The sequence below is a fragment of the Scleropages formosus genome, chromosome 9, assembly GCF_900964775.1.
Source record: "Scleropages formosus chromosome 9, fSclFor1.1, whole genome shotgun sequence".
Lineage (NCBI taxonomy): Eukaryota > Metazoa > Chordata > Actinopteri > Osteoglossiformes > Osteoglossidae > Scleropages > Scleropages formosus.
In genome coordinates, this window is record NC_041814.1 from 27,486,370 (window position 1) to 27,510,679 (window position 24,310).

The 24,310-nt window shown below is 44.6% G+C and overlaps 1 protein-coding gene across 1 annotated transcript in view; it reads left to right on the forward strand.

The window, feature by feature from the left end:
- The first annotated feature begins 8,480 nt into the window (after window positions 1–8,480).
- The window catches only part of plxdc2b (plexin domain containing 2b), a 122,758-nt gene continuing 106,928 nt past the window's right edge, over window positions 8,481–24,310 (forward strand). Inside the window, exon 1 of the mRNA XM_018756852.2 lies at window positions 8,481–9,279. Coding sequence (XP_018612368.1) covers window positions 9,174–9,279 — 106 coding nt within the window. The 5' untranslated portion in view covers window positions 8,481–9,173. The remainder of the gene's footprint in view (window positions 9,280–24,310) is intronic.

Sequence of the window (24,310 nt, forward strand, 5' to 3'; positions counted from 1 at the left end):
ATTCTGGGGTTATAGGTACAGTAGTGATTAAACACTGCTATAAAGGATCATGGTTCAAATCATTGCTCTTTCTGCCATACCCTTGGTCAAGGTGCTCACCCCAAAATTTACGTGGAAAAATAATCCAGCTGTAAAAATTGTAAATTGTTCTAAACAACTTAATACTAAGTTGTAGCAGGGAAAAGAGAAATTAATGTAAATGTATCAGGCAAACAGTCATACCACTGATTTCGTTATTAAGTCAACCCCAGTGTTTCTCCAGAGAACTTTAAACTCCATGGAGGCTTTCAGAAGTTATTAGAAGTAAACTGTAATGCTTTTATTTGTAAAGTGCCTCCTTGGAATGTATTACATTTACATACATTAAAAAACTTGACTATATTTACAGTTATAAGTTTGATTTGAAATAGACTTAAGGTTATTTTTTCTAAGATATGCTTGTTGGCATAATGTGCTTTGGCTGAGTAATTGCAGCACAGTGGTCAGTATGACGGTTCAACTCAACTCTTATTTCCTCTCTAGTATCTTCATGATCCTTCTGAAAGGAAACAAAAAACTTCGTATCACTCTGAGTCACGAAGAGGCCTGTTGATGACCACAGACATCTTTTAGGTCACTTTCTTCCTGCTTCTTTAGCAAGTTTGATGGAGAGAGATGCAATCAAGCAGTAGAGCTGCTTTTTATCGGGTAGCCTTTTCACAACAGGGTTTATACTGAGAACAAAATCTGTAAATGCAGTTGGTGGAGGTGTCATTGGGACTATCTGCCATTGCACTGACCTTGTCAGTGGTTTTCCTCATTTATGCTCTAGCCTGGAGGCAGATCGACTCGCACCTGCCTGCTGGAAGGTGGATACAGGGGGTGAACTCAGTAACTCTTGGCTATGATCCCCTAACATGTGTAGACCTGCTCAGTGAGGAACCTGCTACGCCAGGTGAGATCTTCCATGATAAAGCTGTCACACCTAACAAATTTCTGTGCCACGCTACCTTGGAACCCGGCGACATTTGGACAACCACAGATGCGCAGGGGTTTATTTTGTTTTTTAATACTTGCTCATTTCTGTCGAACCATATATTTCCTTCATGCCTTAGTCCCAGAAGCATGACAGACACCTTGAGACCGCCAGGCCAAGCAAAGTGAGTACCAAGTTCTGGATCCAATTATCTCTGCAAACCGTTTCCTCAGAAAAGGCCGTGTTGCATCCTTGACCTTTTGGAGCACCTTTTCCTCTGAGCACAGCCCTCCACCTTCACACCGGACCAGCAAAAGAATGAGCCCGTGATCCCCTCTCAGTGTGGCTCAGCACACTTGATAGCAATTAGTGAAGACTCTACTGCAACAAAAAACTAAGCCATGTACTGTAAGCCCAGTCTCAGAAGTACTCCAAAACAGGTAAAACTGTACTTCAGAACAGATGATCTCCACTAAGTATGGTCCCATGTCTTCCCCTCAGCATGAGGAGACCTTACTACAGCCATCCCACGGAAACCATATTCTCTACCGAGGGGGGTCATGTCCTCCCCAAAGCACAAGAAGGCCAAGCTGTAACCATACCATGGAAACTATATTCTCCATCGAGACTGGTCACGTGTGCTCCTCCAAGCATTTGGAGACCATACTCCAACCATCCGACAGAGGACATGTTCCCCTGTGGGTCCGGTCCCAAGCCTGGTTTCCATCTACAGAATCCATTCTGAAAGCATCCCATGATGAACTCATACACAGGTTTGAATAAAAACATCACAATGTCATACCACAATCACACATATGCCACTACTCACATTTAGACGCATCTACATTTCACAGATTAAAACATCCCATAATTTCTTCAAGGTGATATATGGTTCATAATAATTTATAGGCTTTATTTGCAGGTTCATTTTGGTTTCCTGAAAACGTATCAGAATGAAAGGATCAGACTTGCTGTTTGGAAGCACGATGGTTGTTCTCCTAGTGGAGTTTGTGTTTCTGCTGGCGGAAAGGTAGAGGACAAAAGCACCGTTGCACAAAGCACACTAATGAATGAGCTTTAATCCACTGAAATGTCTGAGCTACACACTTCTTTGGCCAAGCAACGTTTGTCAAGTTAATCAAGCAATCTTTTGGCACAAAACCCAAAACCAGGCACTCCCACATCCAAACAAGCTTAAAAGGTCCATTACAATTTTGGATCTTCCTTCGAAAATCAGTAGTAAGCAGTAAGTCACGAACAATCAGAACTGACGTAATCCGCTCAAAAATATTTAACCTCAATTGCTCCACCGAATGTATGGCTATTAAAGCATACAACTGGAAGCTCCTTCAGTTCATTCAGATAAAAGTGCATGGCAGCCCATTAAATAATGTAAAAAATATATATATATTTTAAAGCATTCACCTAACATTTCCATTTTTGTTGCAAACAGTAAATGGATTGGCATGGGAACCCTTGGCAAAATTTCCCTGCAGCATGAAGGAAAACCAAATAGAGCGAAGTCGGTTGTAAAATGGGAACGAAACGCTGACTTTGCTCTTTCTCGTGACTCACCATCGTTGACTCGCATTTTTTGTGAGCGTGCATTTCGAAAATGCACTTTCTTATTAGTAGCCCGAAGACCATAAACACTGGGCAGGGGTTCAGAGACGCACTCTAAGGTGCAGCCCGTTCCCAAACAATAAATACGCTCTAAAAATAAACCCGCGACAGTAAGTTCTAGAAGCGGGGCAGCGCGTCCCAGGGGGCCTGGGATTGCTGACAGCAGGCCTTTCTATGGAGCCGCACGCCTTGTGGAACTTGCCAGACCGCAGTTGGGGAAGACTGCCATGGGTCTTGGGGTTCACACAAATTAGTTTGGGTGCGAAGCCACGCTTGTCAAATGGGGGGTCTTCCCATCATGCCGAGGGAGACCGAGGATCACGGACTTGCTGTGCTTTGTCGGATCCTGGGAAAGGGAGGATGTTGAGTCCAAGGTTGCAGTAGTGGCCGTTTTGTTTAATTCACTGTCTAATGATTTGAATAATTGAGGGGCAGTTGGTACTGTAGTGGTTAGAGCTACTGTCTTTGAACCCAAAGGTTGCAGGTTTGATTCCCACCTCTGTATCCCTAAGCAATGTACTTACCCTGAATTGCTGCAATAAAATTACCAATTACCCAGCTGTATAAAGGGGTAAATAACTGTAAATACCTTAACATTGTAAGCTGCTTTGGAGAAAAGTGTCACCTAAATGAGTAAGTGGGTCGAGGCAGTCAGGCCATTCATAGACAGACGAACCATCTCAAGAATGAAGGCCAGAGTTGGTCACTTAAAATCCTGGAAAGTCCGGTTATGGAGATGATTGCTCCAGCTCAGAGAAAAAAAAAAAAAAAAAACATGATTAATTTTATTTTATACTTATTAATTTCAAAGATGCTTTTCCTCAAAGTGACAAATAACTCAGAGTAAACAGAAGTGTATCAACAACAGACAAAGAGCTTTACACACAGGATTATTGATGCACAGTCTATTTGATATCACCATGTTGTTGGTTCACATCCTTCAGGTAGCTGCCTATGGAACTGACATTTAAATAGCAAAACTAATTGTATATGATGGTGGATTTATTTATGGAGCAGTCAGGAGATCAAGAGGGAAATTGCTTTGAAAGAAATGGGTTTGAGACCCTTGTTGAATACTGGGAGGGATTCAGCAGCTTTGAGGGGCAGAGGAGTTTCTTCCATCACATCAGGGCCATAAGTGAGAACCTGTCAGCTTTTTATTTTTAACCCTTTTCAGTTCTGGACTTTACTATCTCAGCTACACCCACTTAACTCTAAACTCTTAGTGGTGTAAGTGGTGTAGGTCATCTTTGAACAGTTTTTCATACAGCTGTTATGTGGTCATTTTACCTAGTCTGACATTTCATCCCCAGTGCTGACACCACCCCCAGATACTCTGGAGATGGTGATCCTGTTACCTTGGCCTCATCGGAACTGATCGAGGTCCAGATATTTCTCTGCTCCTAACTTTCAATTTGCATTCAGAAATATTTCTGCTGGAATAAAGCTCTGCTTAGTGCTCAGCAATGCAAATGCAGCGCGTGTGTCGGCCCACCCTGTGCGTCTGGGAATCCTCCGGCCTGCGGAGGGACGTCTCAGGGGTCTACTTTCATCCTCTGGATATTCTGATTTTCAGGTGTCCGGGAGATAAGGGAGGGTGGGCAGAGAACAAAGGTTGTCCCCAGGAGATGTCAGGAGAGATTCGACTATGTGATCACGCGCGGCCAGAGGCGGCCCGAGTCCCGTAAAATAAAAAAGGGCTTATTGAAGAGCCCGTGCATCCCTGTTCCTCCTTGTCAGATGTTCCAGAAGAAAAATACGCAGCCTCCTCTCAGCCCGCTGTTATCTGCAGCAACAGCCCTCCCAGGAAGGGTCCTTATATCTGACCTCGTACTGCAAGCCTTCGGACACGTTCCCACGAGATCAGCGCGAGCCCTTGGGTCTTTCCGGTGATACGGTCCTCTATCAGATTGCACTCCTGGGTCTCATTCTGACGAACTACAAATTAATAAAAGAAATGTGATGCAAAGCAATGGCTTTCTGCCAGACATGCGCACACACACACACACACACACACACACACACACACGCACACACACACACACAGTTACCTTCCAAGAGCACACCTGTTTCAAAAGCTGGGTGCTGATCTCGAGAAGCTCTGTGTGCAGACTTTTGCAACACAGAGACCTGATCCAGACATGCATGTAATATAGACCACAGTTTGTGCTCATTCCCAGCGCCCTAATGAAGTCCCCGGTGTGCCGCTCTGTTTTATTAATGTACTTTTTCTTTGAAAGCCGCATCTGTGTTCTTTCACAACCAACCTGCTCTCTTCCCACCGGAATCTGACTGCTAATTTAGGGTACATTTATACTAACGACATATCAGATATGAAGGAAGGCGTAAAACAATTTAAAAATGAAGGCTCACCATGGGTGAGGTACACTTGAGCAGAATGTGATGCCGCGGGAACCGGAGGTTATGTTTCAGTCATGATTTTTTTCCACATTACTTGTGCACACGTGCCTTGGATGCCAGAAGGTGTCATGATCTTACAGCTGTGTGACTTAAAGATAATATGACTGCTGGCGACACGGTGGCACAGCAAATAGAGCTTCTGTCTCACAGCGCCTGGGTAGTGCAAGAGGATGTGGGTTTGATTCCTGTTCAGTCTGTGTGGAGCTTGCATGTTCTCTCCGTGTCTGCATAGGTTTCCTCCTGGTGCTCTGGTTTCCTCCCACAGTCCAAAGACATACTGTTCAGGTTCCCCCATAGTGTGTGAGTGACAGAGAGAGTGTGTGTGTTCCACTGCTGTATGGATGAGTAACCCATTGTAAGTAGTGTATCTAGCAGTGTAAGTCACCATGGTAAGTAAGGTGTGTTGGCTGGTAACACTACACAGAGTTCATTGGAAGTCACTTTAGAGAAAAGTGTCTGATAAATAAATGAACGTAAATGCTGTAGGGGTTCATCTGTCTTCCTCCAAGACCCCCTGCTTGTTGAAAAGCGTGGTAAACTAAAGTACAGCAATACCCTTGACAGCACTTAGCGCTGCAGCCGATAATTGATAAGCCTTTTCTTTTTCATTCGCTCTCTTGTGAAAATAGTGATGTTCTTATGCACGGAACACGGTGAAAAGTTAGACACAGAGGGAGAAAAGGACAGCAGGGCCAAAGCACTCTGTGTCCACTGAAGTAGCTGGAAAATAGACTTCTGAGAAAAGAACCAACAGTTTTTTTTTCTCCCCCCAAAACCACTTCTTAGTGCCATTGTTGTGCGAAACTCCCTTGACCTGCATAGCTGCCAATTTGATGTGTTTGAGTATAAAAAGTAGTGCTGTAGGAGAAGTAGGTTGCCATAGCACCCAGAATGCTCTAACATATTCGACTCAGATGGCGAATTTTTAATGTTTAATTTTTTGCCCAACGTGATGGCTGTTTGAAGAGTAAGAACAAGCAAAAGGTAATGAGAAAGATCCTTTACTTCACAATCATATGTGTTTTAGTGCTTAGAGTTTTATTTGAAATATTTGTCATTTTCAGAACGACTTCATGTCAGTAAACAGCCCCCTATTTCTGCGTGAAAAATTATGGAATGTTTCCAGCACTAATTTGACTCTTGAAGTAAAAAAAAAAAACTCAGAGATACCCCAGGGTGAGTGAGACTTGCCCCTGCATGGAATGCGCATTTGCAAAGCTCATATTTTGCTTTATATTTAAGATAGTATATTAATTTCGCTGACATCTTTGTCCAAGACAACTTCCAATCTTACATTTATACCCCAAGATGCAATATTTACCAATTTATATAGTATTCTTACTGTGTGCTGTGTACAGCAGGGTATTCGTAGCATATCAATTCAGTTTTAGTACCTTGCTCAAAGGTAGTCCAGCAGGAATGGGATTCTAACAGAGGACCTAAGGTGATGGCCATAATCACTAAACAGTGTGTGCACTGCCCACAGACATTTGTATGTAAATTGCAAACATATTGTAACGAGCCACGTTACCGTGAGTTTGAGTAGGAAAATGTGTTTATTGGAAATAGTTGAATTATGGGTAAAATGGAACTATGTTCAACCGTTGTGGGGACTTATGGGGAATATAAGGGGTGACTGTGTTAGGCAGTAGATAGGGGATAGTGTTAGGGATGCTAAGCAGGCTGGGAAGGCTGTTTCGAGTTGCAGGTCCTTGAGGAAAAGGAGTCCTTGGACCGAGAGCATTATTTTGTTGTGTGCTGGCGTCCCAATAAATGTTCATCATGAACGCTGCCCTTGCATCCTTCTTCGCCCCATCTAAGCCCAGTGTGCTACCATATGCTTTTGTCAATATACACCATGCCCTTTTAACACTAGCAAGACAAGCTGTGTTTTTCGGGGTGCAAGATAGTAACTATTGTTTTGTGAAAATTCACTAGAAATTTACATTTAAATTATGTTTTCCAAAAACCATCTTTGTGGGAGACAGAGCACCCTAGAAATATCTCCCTTCAATAGCGGACACACTCCAGCAGCCTTACTATAGACTTAATACCTTCTCCAAAAGAGTATGTTCTAAGAGAAGGCAGGTAATGGACCAAAATGCTACCAGTTCTCTTCCAAAAGAGGGCGCCACCCCTGTCACTAAGGTGGGCTTGTGGATCATACCCGAGGTGAGCACACAACCACCCTTCATAGACACACTGCGGGACACAGTGAAGAAGTCCCCATCTTGGTCTATAATGAAAGGGGCCAACTTACAGATGGAGGGTGCTTCCAAACTCATCCTCATTCTCCCACAATAAACTTAATTTTTTTCTGCCTGTGAAAATGACATGAAGAACATGGTATCGCACACTGTAAGATGTCTTTAGTTCCCACCGATGTGTGTGTTCACAGGGGTTCTGCCTGGGCAGCCTCACCTCATGCCTTTCGTGTGAGTGGAAATCTGACACACGATCCCTTTATGTTACCATTATACAGTGTTATATTTTAAAGGAGACAATTTGAAAATGCTGTTTTAAAAGCCCTTTAAAAACCCCAACTGGCCACAAAGTGATACACTCAAAACACAGTAGTAACACACTGTAATACAGTAACACAGTGAAACACATGTAATACATTACAGCTAAATGCAACGCACTGCCACTCTGTGATACACAGAAAAAAACAGTGTAACACATTAACACAATGTAACACACAGCAGCGAACTACAAGACAGTGCAAAACACTAACACACTGCATATAACAGTAACACAAACACACCGGAACTCACTGCAACACAGTAACACGCTGACACTTTCATCACATCAACACTGTAAAATGCTGTAACACGATGTAACGGTAATATGCTGGAACATACAGCAACACAACCTTGCTCACTGCAACTATGTAACACACCGCAACTGTCTCTGTGACACACCACCACGTAAAACACACTAGCAAACAGCACATTGTAACATACCGTAACACACAGAAACAACTGATACATTATAACTCAGAGTGACACACACTGCAATACGCAGTAACACACTGTAACACTGTGACAAACAACTGCAAAACACAGAAACACACTACAGTATATAGTGAACTGCAACATATGGTAACAATGTAACACACATAAGCACCACAGTAACACAATGCAACTTTGTACCACTCTACATGCCAGGAATATTGTAACACTACAACATACCATAAAACAATGCAACACAACCTCCTGTAACACAACTCATTGCAACTGACTGTAACGTGGCAACATGATGATGTAACAAAGTACCTGACTGTGACACACACCACATTGCTGCTGACTGTAACGCACTGTACCACATTTGAACACGGTAATACACAGAAATGCATTGCAAGTGACTAAAACACTGCATCGTAGTGTAACAACACGCTGTACTACTGTATTGTATCACACTTTCTCTCCAGTCCCTCCAGTCCCTCCAGTCCCTCTCCTCCCCCTCCTCCGTTTGTGCGCAACTTGTCCGAGGGACGCGGGGCTGCGATCGGCTCCCACCCGCGTGCTGCCGCTCCACGCGCCCTCCTTCTCCGCATTTCACCTCGACCGGCTCCGTTCTGTGGACCCGCGTCCCTCTCTCTCCGTCCTCCACGCGAACCGGGACACCGGCGCTCCGGACCCGCGCAGATCGCCTCGTGACGCGCGCCGCAGGGGGTTTAAAGGGAACCGAGCGCTAGTTGCGCGTTCGCGCGTCTCGCAAGTGGATTATTCGTACGTCGGGGGACGGTGATCGGCGCCGCGCTCGTTCTGCGGGGGAACCGAAAACTGGAGAGGAGGAAGGGGGGGGGGGAGTCCGGAACGCCACCCGGGGAAGGGGGTGGGGGGGGCTGAGATGACCCTGATATTTTGAGCCCTGCTCTGTTTTATGTTTTTATTTTTCCGCTTTGGTTTTTTGATAGGGGAGAGTTGGAGGGTGTGGGGGAACGCGGGCGCGCACACCCGCGAGCATCACTCCTGAAGAGCAGGACCGGCTGAAGTGCGTGCGTGTGCGCGCGCGCGCGCGTGTATGTGTGTGTGAGCGGGGAAAACGGGAGATCTGATAAGATTAAGAGGATACATACACAAACCAGAAGACCAGCAGAATAATAACGGGAATACACACGCGCGGGTGTGTGTGTGTGTGTGTGTGTGTGTGTGGATGTGAGGGTCCGGCCATGGAGCGGCTGAAGAGACTGGACCTAGTGGGACTTGTTCTGGTCCTGCAGGCTCTGGGAGTGTGTGTGTTCCAAGTGGCCCGGGGAGACTCGACACCAGCAAGTGGTAAGTCAAGAACCCGTTTCCTATTTTATTTCATAATTGCTCTCGTAATCTTCGCGCTGCGATCCGGCGCGCGCGAGCAAAGAGTGTCAAGTAAGAGTTTCATTCCGGCGCGCGGTGTCTCTGTGTATCCGTGCAGGGAAACTGCGCTCAGAGTGCATGCGTGTGTGTGTGTGTGTGTGTGTCTGTGTGTGTCAAGCCAGGGTCTCACATCACACACCAGAATGTGCAGCACTGTTTTTTCCTTGGGCTTAAAGGCTTTTTGCTTTTAAATGCAAAATTCGCCCTGAAGAGCCGCGTGTCTTGAAACAAACGCTGCGCCCTTCTTCTGCCGCACGTGGCAAAAGGTTCGATTTATTATCTGCGAAGTGCCGATAACCTGCGGAACTGGAGAAAAGCTGAGATTCTCTAAAAAAAAAATCATCACGTGTCTCGTGACTCGTCTCGCGTCTCTGAAGCGTCTCAGTATTGAACTATGTATTTCAGACACATAGAACAGTTGAACTTTTTTTTTTTTTTTGAAGAAAAATTACTCTTTTTTTTGTTTTTTTTTTTTTTTTTTTTATACACACGGAACTTTTTTTAACCCAGAACTGTTACATTTTAATAGTCATGATTATTTACGCCGCTTGCAGTTTGCAGTGTGTATTGCGGGGCTCATTAAATATGTTCATTGGATTTCTCTGTGGTCATTGTGATAAATCTGCAGAAGCAGCCTCATGTGTGAAGTCCAGTCCCTAGTATAGGCAACATTTAAAACATTTAAATATTACAGTCTGGGGGTCCGAGGGCCGCGACCATGTTTTATTTATTTGATGTTTTTATTTATTTATTTATTTTTCTGTTGGTGTCTTTCGTGATGGAATTAGGAAAAAAAATCTCAGAATGCCAGACTGTATCAGAAGCCTGCCTTTGAAGTGTTAAAAAAACCCCTATTGATTTTGGGGAGGGGTTATTCATTATTTTTATATCTGAAATATTGTGACTGCTGGTTGGAAGTTGTGGATGTGGGATAAGAGTGAAGATACAGGCATCAGCCGTGTAAATGTTGCTGAAAATGTGCACTGCAGAAGAGGTGAGGTCACTTTATTCACTGCCCTATATGCCACCTGGTCAGTCAGCCAGAATGGTGTAAGCGAAGAAATCATGTGTAAGAAGAATATTGTTTTATTTATTCCCTTGTACTGATGAGACTAGATGTCACTTGCAATTTCTGACATCTCCTGGAAAAAGTGAAGCGTCGCCCTCCTGGAAGCGTATGCCAACACCATTTATTAAAACTGCTGTGTATGCCTGTCCTTCATAAGTGGTACAAACTTTTCCAAGGTTCTGGGGATAAAATGAGAGGTTTGAGGATGTGTGTAGGGGCAAAATGTGTCGACTCGAACTTGAAGGAGATACCTGTCTCTGTAGTTGTCTTACTGCAACATAGATGGAGGGGTCAGATTAACATGAAGGACTGATCCCTTGAGGTTTGCAGGGGATGCCATAGCTATAGTCATGTGACCTCTGTCTTGATGGAGGTCAAGGTGTCCTTCCTGAATGCTCTGTCCCCTGGGGACCTGTGTTTGGCAGGGACATGAGCACCCACATGGTCCAGGCCAAGTTTCTGTTATTCAGTATTGTTATTATTATCATTTTTACAAAGGATTTTAGCCTGCCTTTCGTGCCTGTGTGAAACAGGAGGTGTTGGCTGAACATGTGCAGTGTTTTTTTTAGATGATAGAACATTTCTGGAAATCCTCGTACTCAGAGAGGGTGGTTGATTTCATAACTCTTTCCCTGTGCTAATAAACACAGGTTGAAAATCCGCAGATACCGAAAGCAACCGTTAATGTCGCTCCACAGTGTAAACAAGTATTAAATGAAGCACTTTACCAAAGAAAAGCAAACTGTGCACAAAGGAGTGTCTCTTTCCTCTGCCAAGAAAGCAAAAAAATATATATTATTATCACACCTAAAATAAGTGCCTGGCTGTTTGAGTAATTCATAATGTGATCATTAAAACTGGTTTTTCCATTCCTGAGAAATACAGGCCCATAAAGTTGCACAACGTATGAGGTACTTTGTGTGTCCTGGGATTTTTTTGTCACGCGAGATTCACATTCTGTTTTACAAGTAAGAAACGGTTTATAGACAATGGGTGGTGTTGTTGTTGAGTTTTTAAATTAAAGCAAAGACGGGAGACCACACGCAAGGTTAGCAAAATATTTCGTGTAATGTGAAGGATGCATTTCAGAGGGACGTCTTCATCTATCTCAGCTACAGGCATTGTTCGATTTACAAACTCACTTCGTCTGAAATTTCAGTGTAATGGCTCTTAGTGTCACATCCACGCCCACAACACAGGCGACAACACCTGACTCTGCACTAGCTCCTGAGTAATCGTTCACCCTATAAAGACCCTCTGTTGACCCTTAGCTTCTGAAACCCAATTTTTGATTTATGGAACAAAAAATTCAGTACAGGTGGTCCCCGAGTTACAATGGTTCGACTTATGATTTTTTTCGACTTTACCGTGGTGAGCTGGTGATAGACATCCAGTAGAAACTGTATTTCGAATTTTGAATTTAGATTTTTTTTTTTCCGGGGCAAGCGATACGTGGTTCGATACTCTCTCACGATGCTGGGCAGCTGCAGCAATCCGCATCTTCCAGTCTCTCACGTAGAGGTGTGTATTAGGTGTATTACATGCATTTTTGACTTACGATATTTTCCACTTATGATCGTAAATCGAGGACCACATGTATCGCGAAATTTATCCAAAGCATGTCCAAGAAAATTTAGAAAGCGTTGTGTGAGTGAAGCAGAAAAGCACTAATGTACTGTCCTTGGCGTGTCTGCATCCAGATCCCTCAATCTGTTTTTAGGAATGTGAGAGTGTTGCTATAAGTGAGTTGGGCGTTATAGGAAGTGTATGAAATTCCACAGGATGATCTCTCGGCCACGTTGGGTTTGCTATTCACTTGAATGAATGAGGAGACTGCAGAGCAATTGGCAGGAAAAGTTTAGCTGATGATTTTTCAGGTATGTATAAGCATTTTTGTAACAGAGTACAGTTTTAGAAAGTTGTTCACAATAAGCAGGACATGCTCAGTGGATCCATGCTTGGGTTATCGGTCGTCTTGTGGAGAACTGACCAATTAGAGGAGAAGCAGGAATTACCTTGGAACAGTACTTGAGTAGATGTGTTTTATAGTGTCCTGAAACCACGGGTTAATAGTCATACAGATATTTTAGTGGGGTTTTTTTTGGTTGCGGTAAATTTGTGTTTTTAAATGGGCTGGGCACACATAGTTATTTTTTGCCATTTGAAATAATGGGAAAGAGGATTCGCACGGTATCTGAAATTTCGATATCTACACCATTTTAAGCACTGGATTAATTTTGTAAATTGAGGGATACCTGTATTTCAGTTTGCTTGTGTGTCCTCTTCCATCTTTACTTTAGTTGTCATATATACTGGGGACTCTGAGGACCCAAGTGTTTAACTGGATCTTACACTAAATTAAGCATATGTTCTATTTTTGTATATATGGTTTTGGTAGACCCTTATACCTTAAAGAGAAATTGTTGGGCTTCTACTTTCTCCCAACAAAGGACTTTATCTGGTTTTAGAAAATCTGGAGAAAGTGGCCAGGAGAGCCATTGGCTGGTTCAACAGAAGCTGCTCTTATCTAATTTCCTGTCTGATCTGCCTTTGTAACGTTCACTCCTGACCTTGTGACATCCATAGTTAATGGCCTTCTAACATATGCCAAGATTGAAAAGGCCACCAGGAAGTGACTAAATGGTTAACTAAGTGGACTTGTCACAGGAAAGCTGCTCCCACGGTTGTACTTTTGAACGAGGCAGTTAACCACAACTGCTTCGGTATGAATCCAGCTGTGTAAAAAGGATAAAAAGGGAAAAACTCATCAACCGCTGCATCAGCTGTCTCCAAGAGAAGTGTCTAGCGAGAAAACGTATAATTTGGTAGGCTGTATGTTATAACACATTCCCTCTTGCTGATGTTTTCATTTTTGAAAAATGTTTCTTTTTAAAGGACCTTTAGTTGGGCTGGAAGTCAAGGCCGTGTGCAGTTTGGGTCTGTTTTTGGAATGAACAGCAAATACCCAGATAAATTCCTCTATCTGTCTCTAAACATCCGTTTCACTTGCAGTCTTGGAGACTTGAAATGCGAATTTGATGTCTTTGTGCACCTGCGTCCCTCAGAGCTCGGGGTGCGTCATTGATCGGAGAGCCCACGGAAGGTTAAATGCATGTGATTGGGGTGAACCGCTTTCAAACATACGACCAGATACCTACTGTATGATACCAGTGTGAATTGTAAGGTACTGTTGATATGATTGCTTTAAAGCCAAAAACGCCTAAGAGTTAAAAAAAAAAAAAAAAAATAGAGGATCGCCTTAAGTTCTTTCTCTTTTTTTTTTTTTTTTTTTTTTTAAGCAATGCAGTGGCTAAAAGCGTGATGGTAGATTGAACCGCCTGTGAGTCACCGGTAGAGCGGGCGGTCAATCCATCACGCTCCAGGGCCGACACCCTCAGATCCCGCGCAGCGCCGCGATTCACTGGCTTCGCTCTATTGCTTTCCTGTCAGACGCCGTGTTGTTGCGCAGACTGGCTTCCAAAGCCACGATTATATAGATTGTTACACCCCAGAAGTCGCTGAGGTCCGTAACAGCGCAAACCAAACCAGGCCAAAGAAAACCTGAAACTGGCCTGGATGGAAAAGACGGCGAGTTTCGTATCACGGTTTGAGCTGCCGCCTGGTTTTCGTAAATGATCAGCCTACAAGAAGCAAAAAACGCAAATCAAAGAATAAAACTGAAACAGTCAAGGTAAAAAATACTGTAATCTTCACACCTGCAGCAGGTGTCAGCCTTATAAAAGCCCCTCCCCATCCCATTTATAACCCTTCCAATATCCCAGTTCTCTATTCCTCAGTGTTCCAGAAAAATGTCTCAGCTCATTACTATGGTTACATGATGCTGTGACAACAATTGAAAAAATGTGTAATTTAAGAAATATATTAATGATGTCGATGTGTACCCTGTATTGGAAATGAAACAATGCTGGTATTTCAATGCATGAGCACCTTGTTTGTGCATCCATAGTGCAACCCAGTCCAAAGTGAACTTGTTGAAAACAAAGTGAGAAGCTGACAGGCAGTCATTGATCACCCGGATAGCGGCGTTGGGCCTGTCACTAGATCACTGCCACGTGAGCCCGATTCACAGGCTGCTCCCAGTATGTGGGCCACCGTCCCTAATAGTCCTCTTGTTTGCTAATATTATTTTTGTTTTTCTTCCAGTGTTTCCTGCCAGTTAGGAGTCAGTGCCAGCGGGTGAATCTCGGGCGCATACCGGATAGCAGTGGCTGCGATGCGGGATTCCAGGCGGGGCCTATAAATTAAAACCGGTTCGTGCGTGAAAGGCTTGCATGGGAAAAATAAATAAATAAATAAATAAATAAATAAATACGCAAATAAAAGACAGTCTTGGTGCATCGATCCACGTTGATCCCATCCATCAGTTAGGAGAGTCCTGTCTGGGGAAAAACAAAAAAAAAAAATATTCCGGAGTATGCTTTTTTAAAATAGGACTGGAGTTGAGGTTTCAGTGTTTCTGAGAATGTTCGGTGTCTCAGCGAGCAGCCAGTCAGGGAGTGTGTTGCTCCGAACGGCTAAAGTCCCCTCTAGTTGTGACTATGAGTGGAAGTGGGTCGCAGAGAGCCTTGCACAGCTTGGGGAAATCTGCTGATTAACGCCAAGGGACGGGCATCTGGCGCTGGAGCCACCTGTTTGTGTGTATTTGTAACATTAACAGGCGCATGTGTGTGTGTGAGTGTGTGAGTGTGTGAGTGTGTCTGGAATGTGTGTGCATGTTTGCTAATTTGCCTGTTTGGGGCAGGCGGTAGCATAGTGGTTTGCGCTGCTGGCTTTAGACCTGCCGGTTGCAGATTTGAATCCCACCTCCAGGTGTAGTGTCCTTGATGAAGGTACTTACCCTGATTTGCTCCAGTAAAAATTACCCAACTGTATAGATGGATAAATAGTTTTGGAATCTTAGTATTTTAAGTTGCTTAGTAGAAAAATGTCAGCTAAATGAATAAATGTAAATGTGCTTGCAGTGTGTGTGAAGGGGAGTGTATCTGTGTCGGACATGAACTTCTTCACTGGGTTGTTCTACATGGTGCTTACCATGTTTACACCACCCATTTGCATGTTTAGCTGATGCATTTCTCCAAAGCAACTACAAATGTTAGGCTGCTAAAAGTGATTTATCCATTGACCATGGGTATGGTGCAATTCAAACCAGGGAGTTTTGACTCCAAAGGAGGGGCGGGGGGTGGCTCTAACTATTCTGCTACCAGCTGCCTCTTGACTCACTTGGCACAGGGATAGAGCACGACAGCGTGTGTGCAGGGCCAAAGATCGCGTGCTGTGATCCGCCAGACGCCGAAGTGCGAGTCCACTTTCGCCAGTCGCTCATATCCAACCGACCGTTTCGAAAATCCACCGTCGACAGCTTTGACGTGCTGGGACACGTGCTGGAATTGAGGACGTGCTGGCTGTGCCCGCATCCAAGTCTGCCTCGGGGAATCAGTGTACCGTCAGCATCCCCGGCCTGATGGAATGCAATTGCGAATCCGAGGTCGCATTAGGCATGTGGGGCGAGCGGGTCCGGAGGATTGGAGATGGACGGTGTGTTGAAGCCCGCACCGCCGGGTCAGAACCAAAGGACAGCAGCAGTATCAGCTCATCTGGAGTTGTTCCTGCCCTAGATAACACATTATTTTTAGACTAAGGGTGCGCAGAGCCCCCTCCAAGTCCCTTTCTTGTCTCATCAGGAGGCCAAGGAGTTTCCTGATTTCCTCTCACGTGGTGTCCTTGTCCAGGTCCAGTTGATGGGCTACAGGGCGGCAACAAACCGGAAACTTCATCGACTGCTTCTGCTCCAAAGATTGGAGTTTAGATTAAATAGGCGGCTATCACTTTAAGAGCCCCCCCAAGATCTCAGAGTTTTGACTGTGCCTCGGGTAAAAATGCAGATAATCAGGAAATACGTCTATTTTAAAACGGTATTGGCTGCGAGGGGGAAACGGTCGGGTCCATCGGGTTCCAGTCGGCACTGCAAGCGATCTGTGTTTTTCTCCCGCAATCCGGAGACGGGCTGTTTCAGGTCAACCCCACGCTATCCCATCCACGGCAGATGTCACGTTACACCACATGTCTCCTGGGATTGATCCTGGATCACCGTGACCCTGTTCAGAACCGTAGGAATCAAAAATGGAGGAACGGATTGTCCCGGATTTAGGTTTTAATTATTGGCAGATTTAGATAACAGCGGTTCCTCTGTTTCACTGATTTGATGTCATAGACACCTCTGTTTGCACCTTTACTTTTGAGATTCCAGCAGAAGAAGCCCTGCTTCGTGGAACAAAAGTATCCAGAACCTCTCATTTGTTCTTATTATTTATGCATTTAGCAATGCCTTTCTCCAAAGCAGCTTGTACTGATTTACCCATTTATGCAGCATGGTCATTTTTACTGTATGACTTCAGCGTAAACACCTTTGCTCAAGGGTACGAGTAAGAAGTGGGATTTGAATCTGGGTCTTACGGCGCTAACCACTACGCTACCTGCTGTTCTTTAGAAAAGCAGAGTTGAAAATAAATGTACTTCAGGAACGCCAGGCTTATTTAAATGTCTTCAGTTTTTTGGAGGGAATTCTAGTTGAAGGTCCTTCAGAATAAGGAGTGTGGGAACCCAGGAGACCAGTGTACCGCGTGTCGCGTCACACACTCCAGCTGGATACGGATATGTTTGTCTGCACAAAGTCCTGGGCGTCTCGCGTTTAAACTCAACACCATCTACATTCTTTTAGTTTATTGCCACTCGAAGAAAGTGCTTTTTTTTCTAAAGCTGTGAGGGACGAAAAGAAATCTGTGAACCCCTTAGACGTATCTGGATTTCTGCATGAAAGACTCCAGAATTAATTAATTAAGAAGTAATTTAATCTTTGTGTAAGTCATAATAACTGGTAAAGACAGCCCTACACACATTTACCCTCCCACTGAACAAATAGTTTGAACAATGAAGGTCATTGATGGAGAAAGTGAGGAAAGGGTAACTGGAGTCAGGCACTGCAGTCAGTGAGTCTGGTGTTAATCTCAATTCACCTGTTGGCTTGACAAATAAGACTGCCTTTATTCGTTCATTTATTTGTTTTATTTGTCTGTAATATTATTTATTTGGGGGGGGGGCAGTGGATTGGATCAGGTCCTGCTCTCCGGTGGGTCTGGGGTTCGAGTCCTGCTTGGGGTGCCTTGCGACAGACTGGTGTCCTGTCCTGGGTGTGTCCCCTCCCCCTCTGGCCTTACGCCCTGTGTTACCGGGTTAGGCTCCGGTTCCCCACGACCCCGTATGGGACAAGCGGTTCAGAAAATGTGTGTGTGTCTGTATTATTTATTTGTTTATTTATTTATTTAAATTATCATAATGACCTAGATCGAGATCAGATCAAAATTCAGAAGTCATTCATAAGGAAATCAAGATTATTCCATTGGGTCCACAAACATTTCCTCACAACAGTATAAAAAAAAAGGTTGTTATTATTATTATTATTATTGCTGTTGTTGTTGTTGCTGCTGCTGTTTTTCGTTTCTGCTGAGCCTCGTACTCTCCTCCCATTACCACAAACACACACACACACACATTGGACAACCGCTACCTTCGCTGTTTACTACAGCACTCCTTCTGGTGAGACGAGGTGGTGTGTGGCTAGACAAGTCTGACTGTTAAACACGGTGAAATGTTTGGAGGCTGAAGGAAGAAGATGTCTGGGTGACACAGGAAGACAAAGTGTCACAAACGTTCCTGGAACCCCTGTTCCTGGATTGGCACCTCGATGCTCCAGCCTCAGCCATCAAGGGCCTTTTCATTCCTTTCTGCACCGGCTTCGAGGAGTGACGGCTGGAGCAGGGAGCGGGGGGTGGGGTTGGACAGAGATGACTCATGGCACTTCTCGGCGCTTTGCGAAAAGCTCTGTCGGACATGCTGGGAAACACCTGGGGGGGGGGTTTCTCTCGACTGCATTCTCATCCCCAGGATGAACCCAGTGGCTCCATCCAGCAGAGATCATCTCTCAACTTCAGCAGTAGCTCCAGAGGAGGCTGTGGTCAGGAGGGGTTGTGGGGGTCAGAAAGGTTGGGGGATGGGGGAGGTGGCAGAAGCTCAATGGCAGCAGGGACAATGGAGGTGCAGAAGAATGGGGGCCACTAGTTAATAAAATAGGCTGAAGTTAAGCTCCTCCTCGGGGGATCAGCAGCGCAGTTTTGTGCCCCCACCTTTCTTTTTTGTGCTCATCTTGCGCGTTTTGTTTTCCAGATTGAGTGCACCCATTGAACACTGCACCTAATGCTCTTGTTTTGCCGTTTCTCCGGAGATCCTGTGGCGAATGAATGCAGAAGCTGGGCTGAAAGGCTCTGCCGAGCTTCCGGGCATAAGCGAGCACACCTCCGTGCGAGGGACTAAATCGAATGTTGTACTCGGACTGAACAGGTTCATATCCCGAAGCGGAGGTGCTCTAAGGTCAAGGAGAAAGTCACGGAAGTCGGCTCCGCACCGCCGCACTGCGATGCTGTGCCTGGGAAGCTGCGAGAGTTCCTGCCCAAAACTGTTACAAAAGCGAGATGCGGGAAGCAGATGTTTTTCTGGAATTTGCAAAGAATTTTAAGGGAGGCAAGTGAATGGATAAATGAATAAGAAATAATACTGATACGATGTTTTGATTCTGCGGGGGGTGCGGTGGCGCAGTGGGTTGAACCACAGTCCTGCTCTCCGGTGGGTCTAGGGTTTGAGTCCTGCTTGGGGTGCCTTGCGATGGACTGGCGTCCCGTCCTGGGTGTGTCCCCTCCCCCTCTGGCCTTATGCCCTGTGTTACCGGGTAGGCTCTGGTTCCCTGTGACCCTGTATGGGACGAGCGGTTCTGTGTGTGTGTGTGTGTGTTTTGATTCCTCAGAACGGCTAACTTAGAGCGTACTAGCAGCTCTCAAAGGTCTCTTTAGGGACAAACACCCAAGTTATTAAGTTCTCAATTACTGTTTTATGGTGGAGCTGAATACCTATGGAATGGAATTTGCAGAGTTTTGGGACCCCTGGCTTGGACTATTATACTGACTCCTAACCATATAAACTCATTTTGGGGCAGAAGACAGTTCATAACTCGATTTGTTTGTAACTCCAACGTGTTTAAGTCACAATCAGTAATGCAGATGTCCTTCAATTTATTTACAGGTTAGGGGCTGAAAAAGTATTGGATATACAGTAGCTATAATAAAATTTAAAAAAAACACTTTGTGTGACTGTTTTAATATTTGTATTTATTTAGTAACATCAAGCTACATTAAAACGAAGAACATTAAAAGTTTAAATGACTGGAAATAAAAATACGCTTTCTCAACAAACTCCTGTAAAATAATGACCCCCTGATCATCCCATAAACATGTACAATGTTACACTATGCAAGAGCTGTAAAATCTGTGGAAGTGAATTGTATTAAGGTATAATAATAATAATAATAATAATAATAATAATAATAATAATAATACACACACACACATTTTCTGAACCGCTTGTCCCATATGGGGTCGCGGGGAACCGGAGCCTACCCGGCAACACAGGGCGTAAGGCCAGAGGGGGCGGGGACATACCCAGGCCGGGACGCCAGTCCATCGCTAGGCACCCCAAGCGGGACTCGAACCCCAGACCTACTAGAAAGCAGGACCCAGTCCAACCCACTGCGCCACTGCACCCCCATAATAATAATAATAATAATAAATTATTATTTATTTCCATAGGGAAATTTACTCAGGCTGCCACTTTGATAGCATCAGAGTGTCTGTTTGTGGGAGGTAACCCATGCTAACTCCACTCAACTGATCAGGGGTCGTTTTCATGCTCTCTCCCACCATCTAGGCACTGTGAGACAGCACCATTATCCCCTGTCCCACCCAATATGGGGTTCAAACCCACAACCCTGAGAGTAAGAGTCACATGCTCTACCAACAGAACTCACTGGAACATTGTTTAAAGCACTTTTTCGTCTCTGAAACAAAGAAATTTTCACTTGGGTGAGCAAAGACTGCATTTACAAGTACATAAATAAACTGGAAGATGCTTGTAGCTTCAAAAATTCGAAAGTTGATAACATAACAAGCCGGTGTATTTTTATACAGCTGGTTACTTACAGAGAAAATGGGAGAAATTCAGATTACCACACCAAAAGGTGCTCTTTTCCTAGTCTTTTACCGTTGGCCACTTCCCTGCAGCACTACACTCGTCACCAAACACCTGCGAATGGTAGAGTGTCCTTCCGCTTGGAAGCCAAGTACTGCTGAATAACCTCTCGGGGTTTCTAAGAGCCTCTCTCGGATTCCTACCCTCCTTATGAAATACTGTACGTCTGCCGGTCTCCGCTGGAGAAGAACAATGAGATCAGTTTTCTCGCCCGGTACGGGAGGACAATGGATCTCTTCTTCACCAGTTAATCTGTAAAGCCAGGTGAAGTTCTTTCACGTTCTCCACACACCGTCTCCTCCCCTCTGTATGACGTTGGATGACAGATTTGGATAAACCCCTTGTGGAAAGCCTTGCTTTGTTGGACTCTGCATGTTACTTTTATGGCTCAAGTATGGGAGCTGGGGAATGAGACTGCTTTGGGAATGGCTTTTTTCGTGCTCTGGGCAAGTGCTGCATGATTTTCACACCCATCACAGAGACTCTCCAATGGAACGTCGTTGTGCCATTTACTGAGAAAAGACCTATCAGCTCCAAGCCGGCGTCATACTGGTGGAACGTCTTTCAGCTTAAAGAGCTGTGTGCAGCTCTAGTTTTCCAAGGTCAAGGAAAGGAAGGTGATACTTGTTCTGCTAGATGGAGCACAGAGCGCGGAGTGAGGTGGCATCAGGCCCAGAGGGAGACTCCAGGGCTAACTATCTTCTGCTTGATCTCCACTACACTCTGTCCTGCCAGCTATGGCACAATACGCTCCTGTGTCCAGAAGGTGACCAGTCATGATGCTGAAGCAGAGGGGGGAGGTGGAATGAGTAGAACCAAACTCTACCCCTAGGGGATTTAAGAGTTTATATCATGCCACTGAAAATTACTATTATTATATTTTTTTTTAAAAAAAAGCAACTTAGAATGCACATGTAGGACCGTTATAGACATATGCATGCAACATATAAATATATACAGATCAACCTGTCTCATTATGTAATGAAACCTCTTGTCTAATCAAGAGATCAAGTATGCTACAGTAGGAGAGGGGATTTGAATCTCTGACCTTCAAGTCCAAGTGACCTTCTGACCTGCTGATGAGGAAATAGGAAAATTTCTGGAAAAAAAGGCTAATGGAACAAACAGCAGAGCTTCTGGATCAAGTGACAGAAGTCATGCAAACAATAGTCAATATAGATAGATAGATAGATAGATAGATAGATAGATTTAACAAACCAAATATAATTCTTATTAAAAGCAGTTTGGGGGTTATAAGTGAGTGTCTTCGACAAGATATATTGCAGTTAACATACTGACAATGAGCAAATGAAGCTTGTACTTGTGTTTCCCTTGCTTTCTTTGGAACTTGAGGAGGAGTAGATAACTCAGTACCACAGTCCATGTAGGAGGCCTCCGGTACCTTGGTTGGTTAGCAAACACCGCTAAACCAACAGGGATTAATTGGACGTGCAGTCAGCACTTGTTTGAGTTCCACCCAAAGTTCAACAGTGAGTGGGAAGGGGGTTTATCAATATTCAAGCGTACACTTTGGGTATAGACAATGCACCTCCACTCCCACTCCCTGCTTAACAACCACTACATTGCACACCGTCCCAACCCAACTACTGGAGATGCCATAATCATTCAGGGTGCCCACAGTTGCTGAACTGCAAACAAAGGGTGGGATAGTGGAGAACTGGGGATTGAGCTCAGCTTCCCTAGATCTCAGCAGACTTCATTTCCCCTTCCCAGCAGGATGGCCCGTCATCCTTTTGTCCACAAGTCGCACACTCTGCTAAAGGGTTTAACTGCAGCCGTTATTATGCGAGCTGCTTGTGTTCCCCAAGAAGTTATTCTTTCTTTCTCTCTCCATCTCCGCCTCACTTTCACTTCTCCGGTATTAAGGCAGAAGCAATTCAGTGTGAAGTCGAACAGCAGCGGGAGTCGAGTTCTGGCAGAGACCTTGCTGTTTATCGTGTCTAATAAGAGAGGTTTAAAGGATGAGGGTGCAGGTTGGAAGTGGAGGTTCGCTCAATTTCCTGTACGACTGCTCGCATGAAAATTAAACGGACTCGGCGACCTCCGGACATAGCCGGCTTGAAGGTGATGGAGCTCATTGCAAGCACTGCTGCCCAACATAGATCTATTTTTACAACTTTTACTCAGCCATTTCAGTTCAGTCTTGATGCCTTTTCTCACAGGCAGCAGTGGAACAGCCGGTTCTGTGTGTTTTACTGCTCAGGCTTTGTTTTGTCCCCCCGTTCTTCTGACTTTCTCTCCAAATAAATGACCAAATGCAAGATGTCATTTTCATCCAGTGATGCATTCCAAGTGGCCTCCACCAAGCAAACACTTCTTTTTTGTTATGCTTTTCCAGATGGTATCGTCGGCAGTCTGCAAGTCTGAGCAGGACAGCGTGCCTTTCCCTTATGCCCTCCTCCACAATGGTGCTTTGTTTCCCTTCCCAGCAAAGTTAACCGCCTCTCAGTCCAGGCTTTAGTGTCTAAACTTGAATGCATCCAGACCACAAACACTGAGTTGTCCATCCTGAGTGGAATGGAAGACATGTGTCCCATTAAAATACCTCCCTGGTAGACCTCTTGATTTTGATGTTCTGATTGACCTTTAAAAACCTCCCTTTTAGACACCTTGAACATGATATCATTTATTGACCTCTCAGAAACCTCCCTAGTAGAGCTCTTGATTTTCATGTTCTTGACAGACCTCTAAGAAATCTCCCTGGTAGACTTGATTCCCTTTATTGACCTCTAAGAAACCTCCCTGGTAAACTGTTTGATTTTGATGTTTTTGATTGACCTCTAAGAAAACTCCCTGGTATGCCTCTCTCTTGATTTTGATGTCCTTCGTTGAGCTCTTAGTTATCTTAGTAACCTCTTTGTTATCCTTGTTCAACCTCAGGATCTCCCTGTAGACCTCTTAATTTTTTGTTATGACGTTTTTAAGAAGCAGTGAGGAAGGCAAGATGTTATTTGGATCCAGTTAGGAGGTCCTCCTACTCACTTTGTTCCATGACCCACACCCTAGGCTGCTTTCCCTGATTGTCTGTGTTTAATAAGCTTCAAGATTGTGTTGTGTCACCACAGCTTTTATTCCATCACCAGAGCCCTGGTGTGTTGCCTGAGAGCCTCTGGCCTTCTTGAATTCAATAGCCATATCTGTGTCCTCCTTGTACTCTGTGTTTGTATGTATTTCAAGCGATGTGGACCACTTCAGCAGCTGTTTCTGTTGAACTCAAGCCCTCGTGTTCATAATAGATCTTTTAACCGCTCCATAATTACTCCATTATCTCCTCATTGTTGTTAGGAACCTTCCACCCCCTTGGAGATCCGCTTCCCACCTGTGGTCATCTGGTGTTTACAGTGTTGATGCTCTTTCTCCGGAATCATCTCCACCTCCCTGGGACCCTTTGTGCTCATGCGGTCAGGCCACACAGCTCAGGTCTCATCTGAGCTGATCTCAGAACAGCAGTGGACTCTGGAACCAGGGAACTGTGTGTGTTCGTTGGTACTTACCTTGCCAAGGTGTCAAAATGGTATGCTCTAGATTGACTGTTTTGACACGACATTTTACACGAGCAGATAAACATTCAGCTGTGTGTGTGTGTGTGTGTGTGTGTGTGTGTGTGTGTGTGTGTGTGTGTGTGTGTGTATGTTTGTGTGCGTGAACAAAAAACACAATAGGGTCGTATGTACGGTTATTTTTCATATGACCTGGTAAGATCTCTGTGGG